General features: G+C 40.8%; 2 protein-coding genes across 2 annotated transcripts in view; one reads left to right on the top strand and one right to left on the bottom strand.

Moving 5' to 3' along the window:
* The window catches only part of DMAC2L (distal membrane arm assembly component 2 like), a 30,919-nt gene extending 25,394 nt beyond the window's left edge, over positions 1 to 5,525 (top strand). Inside the window, exons 3-6 of the mRNA XM_053475320.1 lie at positions 240 to 448; positions 1,273 to 1,444; positions 2,148 to 2,265; positions 5,326 to 5,525. Of these exons, the coding sequence (XP_053331295.1) occupies positions 240 to 448; positions 1,273 to 1,444; positions 2,148 to 2,262 (496 nt within the window). The 3' untranslated portion in view covers positions 2,263 to 2,265; positions 5,326 to 5,525. The remainder of the gene's footprint in view (positions 1 to 239; positions 449 to 1,272; positions 1,445 to 2,147; positions 2,266 to 5,325) is intronic.
* Positions 3,743 to 15,594, bottom strand: CDKL1 (cyclin dependent kinase like 1). The gene is made up of 9 exons (XM_053475321.1): positions 15,296 to 15,594; positions 11,452 to 11,573; positions 7,953 to 8,025; positions 6,670 to 6,760; positions 5,818 to 6,018; positions 5,315 to 5,397; positions 4,959 to 5,015; positions 4,694 to 4,849; positions 3,743 to 4,172 (listed from the first exon to the last, which is right to left on the bottom strand). The coding sequence occupies exons 1-9, from the start codon at positions 15,461 to 15,463 to the stop codon at positions 4,065 to 4,067; spliced, it is 1,059 nt and encodes a 352-aa protein (XP_053331296.1). The 5' UTR covers positions 15,464 to 15,594; the 3' UTR covers positions 3,743 to 4,064.
* Positions 15,595 to 20,066: the final 4,472 nt, after the last annotated feature.

Here is a 20,066-nt window from a genome sequence, read left to right as displayed (position 1 = left end):
AAACATAGAGAGAAAACGGGTTGAAAAGCATTCGCATAGATCAATATATTAACAAAGAGTAGCCAGTTGGCATTTTTCTGGGGTTGTGAGCTTTTTAAGTGTTTAAGTAGTCAAACGTTCTAAAGTTTGTTTCTTTAATTCATCGGTATAAGTCTGTAGTGTTTATTTTGAGGACGTTCTGCCCTGTCTGGGTTCTCTGTATCTGTATTTCAGCTGATGATACATTCTTATATTTCTAGGGTTGACTATGAGCGGATACAGGATTTCGGCCCAGACAGAGCAGCTTCTGAATGGCTCTTAAGGTGCGGGGCCAAAGTACGCTACCAAGGATTCGAGAGATGGCAGCATGACTACAACGGACTTCCAACAGGACCCTTAGGCAGATACAAGATACAAGCTATAGACGCCACGGACTCTTGCATCATGTACAGAGGCTTTGACTACTTGGGTAAGGAGACATCTGGGATTATTTCGCCATGTGGGGCAACTGTAAAGCATCCTTTAACTGAGGTTTATGAGCCAAATGTTTCACACTTTAAAAAAATAATGCTGAGGCTCAGGTGAGGCGAGACGGATGAATGAAGGGGATCCGTATTTTCACTGACTCTCGGGGCTGGTAGCGAGTAAGCTCGGGGTAGTGCTTTAAAGAAGCCTTTAAAGTTGAATTGGTTAGAAATATACCTTTTTTACTACCTGCAGGGTGAGAAAGCCTGGGTAACCAGATACCCCATGCAGTGCACATTGTGCATAGCGAGCTTCAGATAAATACCCCGTCGCCTCACTTGAGCCCAATTCTTCAGTGCAACGTCTGTGTTTGCAGTCCTTGATCACTCTGTTAGGGTTTGGATGAGACTTCTGGATTTAGCTCCTTAACAACCCCTAGTCTGGGTCGATAATAATGATGGGTGGCAAAGATCCACCAAAGCACCAGCTTTCTCATCTATCCATAACTCAACAGCAGTTGTTGTAAAACACCTAGACTCAGTTTATTAGAACCAGAACAAAGCTATTATTGGGGATTGCGCCACACTTAAGGCTAGTCCGTGTGCAGTCATTCGGTGTGAACGGCCCCTGGGGTTTACGCTGCAGGTCGGTGCTTTAAATAGTATTTGCTGGGTGTGCGCTGATCGCTTGCTTTGCTGAATGTACATACTGATCGTTTCAGCAGCACCCCAAAATGTGTATTTATCTGCTTGGCAGCATCTGCTTCCCTTTCTGTATTCTCAGTTTATGGGAAAGTGTGATTAAACCCGGCGTTGTTTCTCTTTTAAGACGGCCTGAAACATGTTGAGGAAATCAAGCTGTGTAAGTGCATTTACATCGAAGACGCCTGCCTGGAGAGACTGAGCAAGATAAAAAACTTACAGGAAAGCCTCCGGAGAATGGAAATCGTTTCCTGCGGGAACGTCACCGACAAAGGTGTCATAGCGCTGAACTCTCTGAGGTCGGTACCAACGTTCTACCAAAACGTGTTTATTTCCACGGTGACACAGGACTCGCAGGTCATTATCTCAAATAAGCAGCTTATACGCCGTGGGCATTAACATTGCCCTGGAAACATGTCTTCTCAAATCATCAGGTCTAGATTTACACAATTAGGGACTTACACAGGACTATGTTAAAGGGTTTGATGGAAATCAAAGGTTCTTCCCCCAAAAAGTGAAAATGGTTATGTTGTTATTGGTTCTCACACATAAATACAGAATGGTGTTTAGAGATTAAAATATATATATTAGTACACCCAATGTAGAAGTGTTACATGGGAACAGCTATTGTAGCTTCTTGTTAAAGTCTTTTGTATTCATTCTCCCCATTAGGTTATTTCTCCCCACTAAGTTATTATCACTCGACAGCTGATTAGCTGTGGCAGGGTTTGTAAAGGTAGAGAGAGAAGATCATCAGGGAAGGGAATGGACGGACGGACGGACGGACGGACATGCTGCTTCCGCCACCTTTTCCCAAAGATTGCAGTTTTTAGCAGTAAATATCCCATTACTTTTAACACACGGGCCCTACATATTATCAGTAAATGAACGCAGTCGTACGTTTAATTCTCTGTTAACAGAAACTTAAACATTATTTATGAGGCTTTTTATGCTTATTAGTAAATTCATTAAAACCTTTTTTATTGTGTGCTTTGTTTTCAGTAACTTGGAATATTTATACTTAAGTGACCTTCCCGGCATCAAGAAGAAGGAAATGGTCACAGAAATGCTTCTAAAAGCCAATTCGTCATTAGAAGTGAAGCTAGATCTGGACTAGAAGGTGACTTGGACACATTAGCTGCTTGTCTTCAAGAGTTAAATATGAATAAGTATGGAGTACTTGAGATTTTGAGAGGTCATCGCTATAGAACTGGTTACAAAAAACTCAGACATAATGTTCCAGGGTAACCGACAGAGAAAGTATAAGTAGTACGTGTATAGAGGCTCAGCTGTAGATGGGACGGGATGGAGTAAAGGGGAAGCCTGGAGTGATGAATTATGGACATTTAGTGTCAAGAGTAGAGACAAGGGTATACTCGAGAGCAGGGACAAGGGTATACTCGAGAGCAGGGACAAGGGTATACTCGAGAGCAGAGACAAGGGTATACTTGAGAGCAGGGACAAGGGTATACTCGAGAGCAGGGACAAGGGTATACTCGAGAGCAGAGACAAAGGTATACTCTGGGCATTCTCCCCAACAGCTTTATTCAGCTGGCAGCTGTCTGTACCACTGGCACACTAACCTGCAACTCAAAAACAGTGCCCGCAGGGGGTATCTGCAGGATGTTTCACACAAAAACACTTCAAGGGGCACTTCAGTACTTACGGCGAAGGAAAAGACAGGTGCCTGAAGGCTGTAGATCTACATGGCACGACGAGATTAAATAAGTATCTCTTATTTGGGATTTTCTCAGTTTAAGGATATAAAACCCACTGATCATGTATTTAAGAGAAAAATAAAAACAGATAAAATGTAAAAACATATATAGAGTCAGATAAGCTTTTATTTTTAGAATTTTATTACCATTAGATGGTAAAAGTCACAAATTTATTTTTGGGTTACAGACTTTTATAATTACACTGCATATATAAAATGGATTTTAGAAGTTACAATAAAAACACTTTTACATGTGTACATTTCTTACAAAAAAAAAATCATAAAAAGGTTACCTTTGTACAAAAGTAATATTAAGATACAGCAAATTAAGCCAGTTTTCCTCTGGAGATTTAATATGGATGCAGCGAAAAGATGTTATCATATATTATAACGGGACTCGACGAAACCTCAGGCACCAGGTCACCATTGTGATTGTGACTTTCTCCTGGCCCCTAGGGTTTCACCAGCTGAACGCTAACCAGCTCTATAGAGAGCCGGCTTTTCCGTTGTGTGTGGTACCCAGGTGGCGGTTGCTTAGCGGGTTCATGAGGTCATGTGACACCAGAGTGGTTTTCCACTAGCTCCTTCATTTTGTGGCTGGTGGTCTCCATGTGCAGGACCATCTAAAATAATGTTCCTTGTTGCAGCGGACTTATGTCCAGGTGTTGGCTGTCACAGCAGATGTAGGCAGCTTAGTATGCAGAGTGCAACATTCCATGACATCACACCCTTGCCCACATCACATATCATGGGCAGAAACGCATGACATCACATATGCAGTTTGGGAGCACTAGAAAGTTGGTTAAGTATGCAAATGTAGATCTTGGTATATAATTTACTTTGAAGGTTATTAAGACTCTGGGAAAACAAGCATATTTCCTTCTGTCGGAATATTTATTGCATCTGTCTATGTGGTTAAATATGATATATAGAGACAGAATTCTGCGAGCTACAATCCATTGCTGCGCGGACGTTCTCAGTATAATTAAAGGCGCTGGGAGCACAGATGGGCTTCACTGGGGATTATATTGCTGTACGGTTTATTTGCATCTAAACTGCCGAATCCTATAAATACATTTCAAAGGCCGCGCTCGCTGTTTACCGGAATAAGCGTGCATCTCATTTTCTGCTCACAAATTCCGGCCACTTTGTTCCAAGAACAATAAATATTTAACGAGTCTCTTGCTGCCCCTCTGTCCCATCTATATGTTGGGGAAGCGGTAGTTGAATTTTCTGGTGTTGGAATAGTATTTTTTGCTCTCCAACGCCGGTAAAATGTTGCTGTTGGTTAACTGCGGGAGATGCTGCAGCTGGAGAAGAGAAAACAGAAATGGGATACACTTAGAACGGCCTAACAGACGATGGGGAAAGCCACTTCCCGAAAGACATCGGATGAATTCTGGGCAGGTCTTAGTGCCAGGCCTTGGGTCACCCGGAACAAGGCGAGCACCAGCAGTCATCCAAAGAAAATGCCCCCAGCAGGGTAGAAGGAGATCTGGTGCCTACCTGGAGCGATATGGAAGTCTTCCCAAGCGTTGGGGCCATGGGCAATAGCTTTGTGCCTACATCTCCATTCTACATGTAAGAAAAGACGGGTGTGTGCATGGAGATTAATTGCCTTGGGTGCTACTTGGTCTAGAACCAGCCACGCCGATATTAGAAGGTTAATTTGCGGTTATCGAAGGATTGGCCCTTCCGTGATTTATAGTGCAGTCAGTGGGATGAAATCTCCCTACAAACTCACGATATAGAATAAAGGAATAGGGGACATCACGTGGGTGATCGTTACTGGAAATGATTCCCTTGTTATTCTCGTGTTTATGCCACTTACCCCCGGGAAATGTTTTCTGTGCAGTCTTGTCTGCCTCCTGTTTCCTCTCTGCGAATCTTTTCCGGAGTCCCCCTCATCCCGAATGCTGTCGAAGTACGGGTGCTCCAGTAACTGCTGGCACGTCAGCCGCTCAGCGGGGTTCATGTGCAGACAGCCCTGAGTGGGGCAAAACGGTCAATGCGCTCACATACACTGCGATACCCGATACAAGAATGCCCCCTGAGAAACTAGTAACTATTACAAGTGATTGAAAAGAACATATTACCTTCATCAGTCCCAGTGCAAGAGGAGAGATGTTTGGGAACTTGGCCTCCAAAGGCTCCTGCAGAGATAAACAAAAAAATATTCGGCTGCTATCTCAGAAAATGGTTCTAGTTAAATAGCAAAGTGGCAGCTCGGTCGTTATATGCTATATCGTTGTTTTATATCAATAAAATACCAGACCCCCAGGAATACGAGGACATGTTATATATGCCCCGACTCCTATACGCAGGAAGCTGGGGGGCGTGGCTTCTTTTGGTGGGCGTGTCATTGACGCCTTCTGCATGCGCAGCGCATTCTTCATTTTTCAGCGCGTTTTATAGATTTAGGTTGTTCTCTGAGGTCTTGTATTTTTCTCACCATGTTTTCAGGATCCGGGATGCTGACGCCGCTGAAGAACTGATTAGTGCTGAACACCTGCTGGTGCCTCGGAATCAGATCTCCTGGAAGCAGAGAACAAAACCCCATGAGTTGTTGAATATGTATTTTTTCGCTGCCATATATCTTTTTTTTTTGCAATTTTGGTTTGGATTTGTAATCACAATACAAAAATAAAAGTTTTTTAAGCAGATTTAATTATTCCAAAGTGCTATTTGCTTTGAGTCATTGGCGGTCCTCTTTCCCAGCGCTCTGTATCCACTCATCAGAATACGCTAAAGTCTGGCTTATATAGAGCACTATCTATATAAATGCAGGTTATGAATATACGCATATTTGTAAAGACAACCACTTTACATCTATGACATCTATGTTGTAATAAACATTTTTCACTGAAAATGAGGTTAGATATCTGTAGTAGTACATCGTCCTTTAATCAATTTATCCCAAGATGCTGAAGACTATAATCGGTAAAAATTACTCACCCAGGCTTTTCCTGATAAGGTAAAGCTGGTCGACGTCAGACTTTCCTGGCCAAAGAGGAGTGCCAGACAATAACTCGGCAAAGACGCAGCCGATGGCCCAAACGTCCACCGGTGGGCCATACTGCGTGTCCCCAACCAGCAGCTCGGGCGAGCGGTACCACCTGGTAGCCACATAATCGGTGTAGTAGTCACAGGGTCCAGCTGAAAATAAAGATGATATAAAATATATAGAATCGCATTAAGATGAATGTCTGCCTCTTTGTTTATAAATTAGTCGTCTCTTACGAGGCTGGCAACAAAACAAGACGCCTGCGCCCGGTAGCTTTATTACAGTTGTTTTGCTAATCTATTAAAAGTGTCACCATAAAAAGGTACATTTACAAACATACATTTATAGCTACAGTTGAATTGCTGACAAGACAAGCAGGTTGAGAAAACAAAATCAATAAAATGGGCTGAACTAGTAGTTTACCGGTATATAAAACACTAAAAGATCTAGACCAGGGCTGACCAGTTTCAGCGCTGCAGGGTAGAAGACTAATCGCAAGGCTTGGGGATAAACAATTAGCTCATTATACTGGATAATTACCTCCGGCAGGACCTGTTGCCCCGGAGGACTCGTTGGACATCCTTTAATTAGACTGTAGGGATGGAATCCGATGTAGAAGGGGAGTTGTGCGTAATATGTTCGCGCTATATCATACCCATGGTTTACAGCTGGCATATACTATTACTATATACTATATTGCTATATCGCTGTACTGACGAGGGGCCCTCATTTTAGGTTCAACCGGTACAAAGCCGCAGGACCCCCCAGGGCTGGTAACCTAGATAGTTGTGTGCAATACTCACTTAGTATTCGGGCAAATCCAAAGTCGCACAACTTGATGACAAAGTGCTTGGTTATAAGGATATTCTCCGGTTTCACATCCCGGTGAATGCACTGTGAATAAAAAAAGTGACAGACGCCAAATGTATTTGGTTAAAACAACAATAATAATGATAACAACAACATAACAATAAGATTTAACACAATGTATAGATCAAAATATATAAAAAAAAATATTGCTTGTACGTGGATTAGGATTAAATAAATGGAGCTGCGTGGACTCCCTACAGAATGATATCATAACGCAGTTGTAAGTAGATACATCATCTACTGTATACATTGGCTAGAAGTTTGGCCAGTATATATATATATACACCGTATATATATATATATATATATATATATATATATAGATATATATATATATATATATATAGATATATATACACACACACACACACACACACACACGTGGAAGGAAAATCCAACCAGGTGGACGCAGCAGGGCGTTACTCTTTTGATGTATGATATTGCCCTTTGATTTTTATTTATTAGATTAGTAATAAGGGACTTCGTACTCATTAGCGCTGTTGGCACCGAGGTGTTGAGGTGTGACTGTATCACTCGGCAGATCTTCTCTTTATCCCAGACTCTCAGGTACGCTGACAATTAGTTAAAACTGCAGCCTGCCATTGAAATGATCAAAGCCAAAGACAAGGCGTCACGGGAGGGATAAGTGGAAGATGAGAAGCCGCGGTGCACCGTAATCTACCTACAAATGCTAATTGCTTCTATATTTGGTTGCACAATGGCTTTGGGAGGGAGATTAAAGCGGACGAGTTGTTGTTTTACATTTTCAACTTGTTTACCAACAGATCTGGAGGTCGCCGTTGTAGGCAGACATGGGTTATTTTGGGTTAAATTCACCACACTAAGGGGATTCTTTATGGCAAAGGAAATGAAGTCCTATTTATGTTAACGAAGTCCCCTTTTCCACAAAGACCTTAAATAGTCAGAAAGTCCCTCTGGATGATAAGACTAAGACACACTATTGTTTACCACAAGAAGTTAATGTTCACATCTGGTAGATTAGGCCAATATAACAGATACAAGGTGCAAACCCCATCCAAAGCATTTTGCTCTGGGATACTTACTGAAAGGCCTTAAAGGGTCTCTTCTTGCAAAAGCGCAAGAATGAAAACGTATTTGCTTTTGATATGGGTTTCTAGAAGCTGTGCAGGATAAAAGCAATGTATGGATCAGAAGATCAGTAAAACATCCCGCATACGGCCGAGGCGATACTCACATTATGTCTGTGACAGAAGTTCACCGCCTGTAACGTTTGCCAGGTAATGCTTTTCACAAGATGTTCCGGAACTCTGCAAGGAAAGCAAACGACACGGGTTCAACCGCTTAAACTTTTACAGAATGTGGCGACAAAAGCATTTTCACATCCGGGGACTCCTAGGGCTTCCCGTCCGATAATTGTGACACTGGGCGTTATTTCCATTCTCATTGATCAGGGAGAACAGAGCAAGTCTCGTTATGCGAAGTATATAATCACATTCAGTGTTTTAATTTTTAGAGTTAACCCAATAAATGAGAGCAACTGAACTGCCAATTAAAGTGCAGCCGGGGCAGCGTGTGGAATTAATAGATTGACCGGCTTTGACCACGTCAGCCATTATTTTTAGGACGCACATACATCTCACATTGACCTGACTATGATCTGCCCCCTGCAATTTTGGGGGGTTAAACCCACAGAATGGAATCTCCCCTTATTATATCATATATACAGCCCACACACTGCAGGGGGCAGCACTTTACATGTACACCTCATCAGCACGTGAAATGCGTGTGCATCGTAGCAATAATGTCTGGTGTGGTCACCTACTGGCTACACCGGCCACACTTTATTTTTGGGGCAAGAGGAAGAACAGAACTGAAATACCCTCATGGTAATAAAGGGTTAAATTAGCTGTGCCACCTTTCTAATTGGCTTATAGTGGCAGCATTTTTTTAGAATTCATATAAATTGCTGTTTTTCTGATTATTAACCCTTTATTACGCATGGATTGGGTGCAACGGAAAGCTGTGTACATTGTGCTGCCACAGAAACCAACAAAAGCCATGGTCTGAAATGAATTCCTTTCCAGCAATAAAACCATAAACTACAGCCGTAAAAAGGCTGAGAATTGAATCCTGCCTCATAAACACACAGTCCTGATATCCTCCAAATACCGTAAGGCTGACGAGGCTACAGGCTTTCATTCAACCTTTTAAAAGCCAATTATACAGGTTATAATAAACAAAATAAGAACAACAGACATGGACTGGCCATCAGGCAGACAGGGCAATCACCCAGTGGGCCGCTAGGTTCATCATTTGATCTTCCAGGGGTCCTCATCAGCTTTTGTTTCTGAAGATCTACATTTTTGTGATGCACTACTTGTTATGTCCTGCTTGCTTATTGCATAGCGCTGTGGAATATGATGCCTGTTGGTGATCTCCCTTCCTTTACGTTATAGATCGGTGATACTGAATGTGTCTCTGGTTAAAGGAGTCATCAGGTCACCCTACAAGAGGGGGGGGGCATTTTGTTTGCTTTATAAAGGAGAGCTGGGAGTAAGGTATCGTGGGGAGTACTAAGGTGATCCCCACAGAGACATGGCCAACCAATGACACAAGGAGCCTCTTGGTGATAAGGAGCTCACCACAAAGACATGGCCAACCAATGACACAAGGAGTCTCTTGGTGATAAGGAGCTCACCACAAAGACATGGCCAACCAATGACACAAGGAGCCTCTTGGTGCTAAGGTGGTCAACACAAAGACATGGACAACCAATGACACAAGGAGCCTCTTGGTGCTAATGTGGTCAACACAAAGACATGGCCAACCAATGACACAAGGTGCCTTGGGTGCTAAGGTGGACACCACAATGACATTGATGACCAATGACACAAGAAGCCTCTGGTATTATGGTGGTCACCACAAAGACATGGCCAACCAATGACACAGGGTGCCTTTGGTGCTAAGGTGGTCACCACAAAGACATGGCCAACCAATGACACAAGGTGCCTTTGGTGCTAAGGTGGTCAACACAAAGACATGGCCAACCAATGACACAAGGTGCCTTTGGTGCTAAGGTGGTCACCACAAAGACATGGCCAACCAATGACACAAGAAGCCTCTGGTACTACGATGGTCACCACAAAGACATGGTCCACTGATGGGCCTCAGTGCCAGCAGTCCAAGCAGGGTCTGAAAAACCCAAACTTCATCTTCCTACGAGCACAGCCTGACGCATCTCAGCCGCATGACAATGATTTCCGCTTGTAAGGAAAACCCTGTAACCATACAAACAAGTAGGAGGCTTTCCATTTCCATGTCATGTTGCAATTGTTTAATTAGTCCGGGGCAAAGCAACACACTTCGTCAGATATTCCAGTGAATAAGCTCTCGCTGTAATACCTTTGTTTGTTTTGGCTACTGTTCCCTCATATTTTCTGCTTTAGATAACCTAAGCTCGCTAAGCGCTCTAACTGCCTCTTCAACTGCACTTAATGCATTGAAGTACATATTGCGTTCTCGGTATCACAGACCATGCGTGTGCTTCTCATTGCTGTAAGTGGAGTAAGAGGCTTTAGTGTCACTCAATCATATAATCTCATAAGGAAGGCACTGGTCTGCGAAGAACTGCAGCTTGCTAAGTGATTTACATCTGTTGTGGGCGACTTTATCCGAAGCGCCAAGGGATTGCGGTTTTTCTATGGTTTGTGAAGACCGTGTGTTGCGATACGTTGTAATCAGAGTTGATTCCAAAAGTAAATACATCTCTGGCTTTAAAACCCACTGCTTCTTAATCTTTTAATTTCATTGTTAATTCTTCATACACAATAGTTCTGTAACGAGAAACCTTGAACACAGCAACTCTCATCATACCTAGTCAGCCAAATTGAAATAATCTAGGTCCTATTTTCAAAGCATGGTATATTTCAATTCTTTTTTTTGGGGAGGGGGGTAATTAAAAGATTGCCCCTGCGGTGTGCTGATCACAGCCTAAAAAAAACCCTGAAATTATACGTCAGTTTCCTCTGCAAGAATTTTGTATGAATGTAAAATTAGTGGGTTATATATTTAACCCTTACATTGGCCAAATATTTGGTTTGTTGACTTTAACCCTTTAAGTTTAGCATCCCAATCCTTTTATCCCCCTAAATTTAAACAGTGATACCGAAATGTAATCTACGCTTCGCAGAGATGGTGAGTTGGAGAAGCTTTGAGACGTGAAAGCGTTAATGAGCATCTAAAAGCAAAGAAGCATCTAAAATCCTTATTTTCTGTGATCTGTCCCCGTTATGAGGGGACCCTTAGTAATCTATCAGTTTATGTTGGGTGAAGTCAGTGTATCAGTAATGCGGGGATTCTGCTGTTTGCATCGGGGTTCAATCAATCAGCCCGACGCCACTCATTCATCCGGCAATTCACCTGCACATTTACCAAACATTGCCATAGCACCAAGTGACCTGGCCAGACCGCAGCCAATATATTAAACTGCAGCATTGTTTACCCAATACTGAGAGCAAACAGCGTAGAGAGAGGAGAACATTAAACTTTGCACCCGCAACACGCCCCACAAATGGCTTCTACTTAACAGAAGGCCAAAACTTGTGTATCGGAGGTGGTGTCTGCTTTAACTCGATGGACGCCAGAGACGGGCAAACAAGGCTCTGTGATACCGTCTCAAGAACACGTTCCTGCCACTAACGAGACGTACGATTATTAATTATAAAGTGACTTACCCCCGTGGGTACCGGTCCAGCTCGTGGAGGACCGTGTGATCGCAATATTCAAACACTAAGTGCAACTTCCGCTTTCTTCTGAAGACTTCCAGGAGATTTACTAAGTTGGGATGTTTCAATTGCTATGTAAAAAAAAACACAATAATAAAGATATATACGTGTCACGTGTGTAATCTACCCAATACCCTCACATGCCCAAAAACAGTTCGGGGTCAATAATAGAAAATTGGACCTATATGACATCATAGCGATGACACGGATTAACAAGTACCTCCTCCCTTTTTCCCAAAAGCACAGTGGCTAAATGGGACATTTGCTATGACAACCAGGACTATCTCGGCAAATCGGGGACTGAAGGCAGGTATATATCTTTAATTCAAATGTGTGCGTTTCCATATACCGTATATATTACAGGCTCATTGTGGTCATCATATATTTTGATGCAATCTTGTGGTCTGGCTGTTATGTAAATAAGCCTCCTTAGATCATCTGACATGTTATTTTCCTGGGTCAGAACACTCCGAATATCTCTTGTCGTGTTCCATGTCACGGAGACAAAGTGCATGTGAATCACTTAATTCCCAACCCATCAAAACACTTTAAAAAGGGTCTGGTGATCCTCGGTGTTTACTGTCCACACAAAAGGGATTTCTCTACATCCCGGCAAACACCGCACTCCCAGGTATTGTTGGATACAAACCAGCGCTCATTAAATATTTGCTTTTATTTATTTATTTTTTAGCCCGACTGTAAAGGGAGGATTTATTTTTTTAAAGAAACAGCAGCTTAACAACACAAACAAATATGTCGGACGGGCGCTGGCATTCCGGCGCCGTACAAACACAGTTAGTTACTATTTACTAAAAGTTTCAAGCAAGCCTCCACATGTTAAACCAACACTGATAAAAGTCATCAAGCATTCAAGGGCTGCCATATTCTGGCGTGGGAGGAAAAATAAAGAACAATAAACCCACTAACTTTACAAGCGGCAGGGCGACGAGGGGTAGGAAGCCCGTAAAATGCAGCAGAGCTGCGCATGCGTGTGTCTATGGCACCGCCGTGATAACGAGCGAGGGATCGTCAGGTTATTTTCAACACTTATTTATTAACTAGTCCCAAAGCGGCTGCACGGTAAGAGAGGCCTAATGCCGGCGGGCGGCCGGCAAGCTCCAATGGTCTTATCACCATAGAAACCAGTGAACAGGGCTATGCTATTGGTTGCCATGGTGATTACACCATCTCATAACATAAAATATTAATATCTGCCAGCAGATTCTGTAGCTTTATTACAATTGGGAGAATACAGAATTACCATTCATATTGAAATTCTCAATATCTAAAATGAACAATAACATGAACACACGTTAAGATATCCTGGAAAGGAAGGAGGACAGGGTCCTGCTCCTGTGAGCTTACAATCTATAAGGAGGTTGAGGGATAATGAGACAGAAGGAGAGGGACTGCTTGGGTGAGGATGTTTTGATGAATAAACTCAGACAATGTAGCTCCGAAGAGCAGAGCTTCATATGATGGTTATTGGGCCGACTGGTTCTAATCAAGGGTGTTATACTGCCTCGACTGGACCCAACTTTTCTGCATCGTCCCAGAAGGCGCTCACCAGTCGCTAGTATATTGTCCTGAATATGATGATGAGACTCAATGACTCATTTCTACATCAATAAAAAACGGGTGAATGGCTCTGATCTGCCATCACAGTTGGGGCGAGATGGAAATGCATTCTTGTCACATTAATTACGGGGCACACTTATGTCAACAGGGCCCTCCTTAGAGAAGAAACCCAGTATGGTCAGTCGTATCTTCTGGAAGGTCTTACTAAATCATTATTGACAGCATCAGAGAAATCCTCTAACCCTGGGGTAATGTTTGGAATCAAAGGGATCAAACAGAAAGCATTTTTTGTCTTAGAACGAGGATATCCAGAACTGAAAAGCTAAATAGTTCTGAGTGAAAATCTTAGTAATGGGAGTGGATGCATTGAATTGCCTTCCAACCACCGTGTCATACATTAGAGGAAATCTGGAATTACTTCTTATCTGCAGTCAAGCAACTTGTTTCCATGGTTACTGCATGTTTAGTTCATTTCAGAATAGGTCAGGGTGGGATGTGTAGAATCACCCTGGAATCTCCGTCGTGAGCACCCCAAAGGGTTAAGGAGCCCGTGTCACGACGTGCACGCTGTAGGTTTTGGGCAGACGGCGTCATTCTGATTAATGAAATATTCAGGCCCTGAAGATTAGGTTTCTGCAGAGATGATGCTTGGGTTTTGTTATTGTGCAAAAGCATGCATGGATTTCCTCAAGGAAAGAAAAGGTTCCGACAGAACGCAAGCTTGTTTACAGCAAGGAGTCTATATCGGGAGCTCCACGGAAAAAGAGATACACGTCACCATGACCTTTACACCATCTGTAATCCACCCCAGATCCCTCCTCTACACAAAACATTTTCCATCACAGGGGTTTCCTACTTGGACAGTCATAATAGATTAGATAGATAGATAGACAGACAGACAGATATGATCATGATAGTGACAGAGGTAGATGATAGATAGAGATAGAAATAATAATAATAATAATAATAATAATAATAATAATAATAATAATACAATAATTGGGTGGAAGGATAAATAGTGATATAATAATAATAATTATAATATTGATAAAATTGGGTGGATGGATAGAGATAGAGATGGATAGAGATTATTAGGATAGTGCTAGAGGTAGATGATAGATACACTGATAGAAGACACCATATGCTTCATAAAACCAGGACCTCAGTGAAAGCGATAATATTCTAGTTTATGACATTGTTCTAAAATTTTACACAATCCATCAGAAAAGATGAATGTTTGGAGCAGGAGAGAACCAAAACCTTACACTTTTTTACATTTCAAAATAAACCCCACTTTGGCTTCAGTTATTATGCAAGTATTGTGTCAACTGTGTAAATAGTAAATGTTTTTATAATATATAATATTATTATTAAACAAGAACGACCACATAATAACGGTATATCATGCTTTGCTAGTTTTATTTCACGAATCAGAGAAGGGAATGAAATTTTGATTCTATATAACTCAAAAGTAATAACAAAAGCAGGCTCTGCCCCATGAAGCTCACCGGCCCCCACAGAAGACAATGCATGTTAACCTACCGAGCCAGGCGCCATCATATGTTATACCTAATGTATATCCCGCCGGCGCTCTATAAATACAATGTAAAAGTATATGGAACTCTGGTATGACTTTAGTAAATACGGTATGTTAAGTGGAGTCAACAGATTTAAACCCATGGGTGTGCCGGACGTATACATTCAGGAATACTGCAGGAAAACGAAGCCTGCAGAGAGGGAGCACAGAGGGCAAAATGAAGAGTGAAGAGGGAGAGCATAGAGGGCAAAATGAAGCGTGAAGAGGGGGAGCATAGAGGGCAAAATGAAGAGTGAAGAGGGGGAGCATAGAGGGCAAAATGAAGAGTGAAGAGGGGGAGCATAGAGGGCAAAATGAAGAATGTGGGGAGAATGCTACAAATTATTTTTTTTTCAGTTTTATTCATGGATTTGGTTCCCATTTGCAATACCCCGCCAGTGTTTTTTTGATGAATAGGTTTGGTGGCAGTCAGGTTAGTGTCCTAATCACAGGATATCTGCTTACAAAATAATACGCATATTGAGAGTCAGCTGTGATCTATTTGGATTAGTGGAGGATATTTTATTAGCAGAAACTAGACTGAGCTAGAGTACCGGCTCGCACACCTGTATTCAAGGCCGGAGAGGTGGAAATTATTGGATACACTTCCCTGTCAACCGATATACATTTTGGCCGTACCTTCAACATGCGTATCTCGCGGAGTGCGATCTTCTTAATCACAGGATCATCTTCTGACTCCAGGAACTTCTTTATTGCCACAATCTGCCCCGTGTCTCTGTTTCTGCATTTGAACACGACTCCGTAGGATCCTTCCCCAATCTTCCCAATCTTCTCGTACTTCTCCATGAGTCCCTCTAGAATCTGCTTAAACGTTTCAAAGCCGGCTGACCTTTCAGAGAATTGTTCTGCACTGGAGATTGGCGCATGGGATCTTTAAGATTGTCTCCTTTCAGAAATGACAATGGGGCCCTTGGAAGGAATCTAAATCAGAACAAAGAGCCCAGTTAGTGTATAAATTATAAGTGAATACCCAACTCACAGATGATTTAAGGAAGCGGTGGCCATTCAATGACCAGGCCTATAGCGAACAGCAATAGAGAAAAATCAGACTAAAAATTATTCCTATTTTTAGATGATCTAGCCGTGTTAGCCAGTGAAAATTGAGGTTGAAAAGATTAAACGTTGTAGTTACCAAGCTTTTGTGAACTCAGAGGTCTCTTCTTCAGATGAAACCTCTGTAATCCTGAAAAGTTACGTAACTTTATATATTTTTCAAATGGTAACCTTCTCTAGGGGTTGTGTGCCTCTTAATATTTTGTCCAAAATTTGGCAGCCACAAATATAACTACAAATTTGTAGTGATTTTTTTAAGCAAGAAAAAAGTAATTAACAAAATCTAATCAAGTAAGAAAGAAAATGTATTTAGAAACAAAAAAAAATAACAATAAGGATACGTTATGTAAAACGCCATAACATACATATACTGTAGAAACCACTGTCCACTACAATAATGATCTGTATTCGTTAAAAGTGTTTTGTACCATTTAACAAATGACATCACAGGTTGACATTTTTTTAGGAGGATGTGGCACACTTTCCAAACCATACAATTTAAGAAGTCAATAAATAATAAATAAGCTTGCGAGCAGGACCCCCTTTCCCCAATGTATAGGTTCGTCTTGATCTGACAGTTCTAAATTTGGCAGACCCCTTGATTATATGTATTGTGAGAAGCGCTGCGGAAATTGTTGGCACTATATAAATAATAATAATAATAATAATAATAATAAATAAAAGGCTTCCCCTTGAGTAGCGATATTGTAACATTAGTTTCCTTTGAATTCCGAGGTGAACCCAGGTCTCTGTTAATGACTCTGGATGTTTTCACCGCTTAGACTCTTTATAAAAGTAATATCCCTTTCCCTGGGTAACCGGCTCGTTTTCAAAGTGTGAAGTTAAGGTGTAATTTAATGCTTCAGAACAAACAGAGGCCGCAGGACTCATACAAACGGCAGACCATCCGGCTCCAGTAATGACATAAGACGCTCTATCTTTGGTGAACCGATACGGCCTCTGTTTGTAGTCCGTGGTTCCAGTTTCATCTCTCACTTTCTTTCTTCTTTTTATTCGTGTTGGAAGCACCGGTAACCGTTACTCACTTTATTCTGCTTCCAGGCTGAATCACGCGTCTAAGTTCTACACAGCACCAATATACAGGGATGTCGATCCAGGTCCAATATTTCCCTCTATGACAAACATTTATTGAGTCCTAGTATATACATATATGTTCTATACGTACAGAATACCACCATGCATATATATATATATATATATTTGTATATACACACATAGTGCCACCATGCACATGCATGTAAAAGTCTACTAATTATCCCTAATATATATATATATATTATCATCAGTTTATACATGTGCCCATGCATAGATGCAGATTTTTTTGTAAATCTACTCTAAAATGCGTAAATTAGAAGGTGAATCCAAGGTGAATATGTCTGTATTTTTTTAATTCAATTTTAAAAATGTATATATTTAATTTTGTGCAGTATAGACATATTAATTAAATATATATATATATATATATATATACACACACACACATTTATATAGATACATATATTGTAGTATTTGGGTATTTACAGGTATAAATAACAATATTCATATAATACCAGCATTATTAATGATGATTATAACAATTAGCCAATAATACATTTACAAATAGGCTAGACGGGTCTATATGTAATATTATATATAACATCCACTATGTTACCATAAACATATTTACATGATATTGTAATGTGCTTTTTTCTGTTGGAAATCACATATTATAGGATTATGTAATATTATTTACATTTTATAATTCACTTCTGCTAATATAATAAAATAATAATAATAATCTCTTCTAATGGAAAATGTTTGTGAAATTCTGAAACTTATTTCAGACTGCGAAAATTATTATTATTGTTATTATCTAAAACCAATGTAACAGCCAATATATGTTGTTATCATCTTGTTACAGTGTATAAAGGTTTTGGCTATAACTTCTATGGCAGGGCATTTAGCCCGCGTGCCAACAACACTTGCCAACCAAATAAATAACCTCACATCAGCTGCCAGGACGCGATTTCTCAATCAACTCCTTGGCCACGATCTCTCACCAGCTTCTCTTATCAAGTCCCTTCTCAGGGGTTGTGAACGGGACAGCAAAGAGGGCAAAAGCAAGGATTACCGTCAGGAGACAGCGCTGCGCCATCGCCTGGCTCACAAACACTACAAGATGTTCCACACAGATCCACCACGCCAGATAAGTCTGGAAGGGCTGTCGCTGTACAACACCCGCTATACAGAACTCTGTGGAAAGCGTTATACGGCTCTTATTAATTCTGCAGATTAATGATAAACTACCCCTAAAGCCCAATGTCAACTAGTTCATTTTCCAGAAAGAAAAAAAAAACAGGCAGAAATGTTGTTTGTGTCTATATTATATACACACACACACATATATATATATATATACATATATATATATATATATCTATATATATATATATATATATATAGATATATATATATCTCTATATATATATATATAGATATATATATATAGAGAGAGAGATATATATATATATAGAGAGAGAGAGAGAGAGAGAGAGAGTATATATAGATAGATAGATAGATACACACACTTTTATACATAGTACTACAATAAACATTTGTACATTTACATTAAAACAGAATTTTTATGTTTACTGCACAGACATATATCATGTACATACACAGAGGTAAGCGCATACAAAACAACATACAAGACGTATGGTTACGAGTACGACATAATATCTAAGAGACAATTCCTTTGGGGTCCTGTTTTTTTTTTGTTCTTATAAATTTTAGTTATACTTGACAGGTATGTATGGAATGGCCGGTTGGATAAGTGACAGATCTGGAGGGTCAAAAAATTCCCACTAAGGGCAAGGACCATGCAGAGGAAAAACATAGAATCCTACATCACTGTATACATTAGTATAGGTAAAACACAAAATACCCCATAATACCATATATGCCATATACCAATTATATACCACATACCGAATAAACGCCCTACATCCAAAACACACCCTACATCCAATATACACCCTATACCCAATATACACCATACACCCAATACACACCCCATACCCAATACACACCCTACATCCAATACACACCCTACATCCAATACACACCCTATACCCAATACTCCCCATACCCAATACTCAATATACACCCTATACCCAATACACATCCCATACCCAATACACACCCCATACCCAATACACACCCCATACCCAATACATACCATACACCCAATACATACCATATAGTGAATAGTATGAATGATAACATAACTTCATAGTGTATATGATATTCATTCAGGATTGCACATTTTTATGGCCATTTCAACATGCAAACGATAACATACATCACGGCACTGGGTCACAACGTGATGCACAACACCATATACACTCTCCAGCTGCTCCAAGCACTGCATCAACTACCGCACACACCGAGCAGGACAGGTGATATCACAGCAATATTATAAAATAATATAAAATAATATCTGCACAGGTTAGAGATAACATGAATGCTCTAAAGATTATGGCCCATAATAAAGTGCGTTATTCGGCACGGCGAGTGAATGAGAGGAGCGGGATACACGGTTCATAGCATGCAGTGCAGCGATAGTAATAATAATAACAGTAATAGTAATTATAGTGATGATAGTAGTACTAGTGGTAGTATTAATAATATTAGTAGAAGTATTAATAATAATATTAATAATAATAATAATAAGTAACGGCCGAGGCTGGCAGTCACTGACCTGCGCTCTATGCAGTATCTTCGGCGCTGCACCTCTCCGCAGTGCACTGACCGTCTGGGATCACAGCGCACGCAGCAGCACTATCCCGGCCAGGGTCACCATAGCGACACAGACCCGCCCCCACGCAGGCAGCCAATCACAGCGCGCTCCCGCTGTAAAGCTCTTGTTATTATAAAGGTGCAGTCCCACTGCTGCATCTGCTGTGGGAATTAATCTCGTGTCTCTTTATTGCCCCTTGGTTCATAGCAGAAATAATAATAATAATAATGTATCTGTCAGTCCCTATATGAATGCCAAGGGTGCAGGAACCCTGCAGAACATAGGAGGTGGGAGATAACCTCTGTGTCCCTTTTTGTATTAAATATATTTTCTGTGAATAAAGATCAAAATAATTATCATAATTATCACTGACTAATAGGCTATTTAATTACATTCTCTACTAAGATAATGATAATTTTCTCTAGGCTGTTCTGCCTTTAAGCAGTGTTATGTTGTACTGCAGTGTATTTGAGGATGATGGGAATTGGAGTCCATCAGAAGAAACCCACGGCTGTCATACAGATTAGTTAAATGACA

This window comes from Spea bombifrons, chromosome 9 (assembly GCF_027358695.1).
Source record: "Spea bombifrons isolate aSpeBom1 chromosome 9, aSpeBom1.2.pri, whole genome shotgun sequence".
Taxonomy (NCBI): Eukaryota; Metazoa; Chordata; class Amphibia; order Anura; family Pelobatidae; genus Spea; species Spea bombifrons.
The sequence above is the reverse complement of the archived record's forward strand: the minus strand, read 5'-3'. Positions and strand labels throughout refer to the sequence as shown.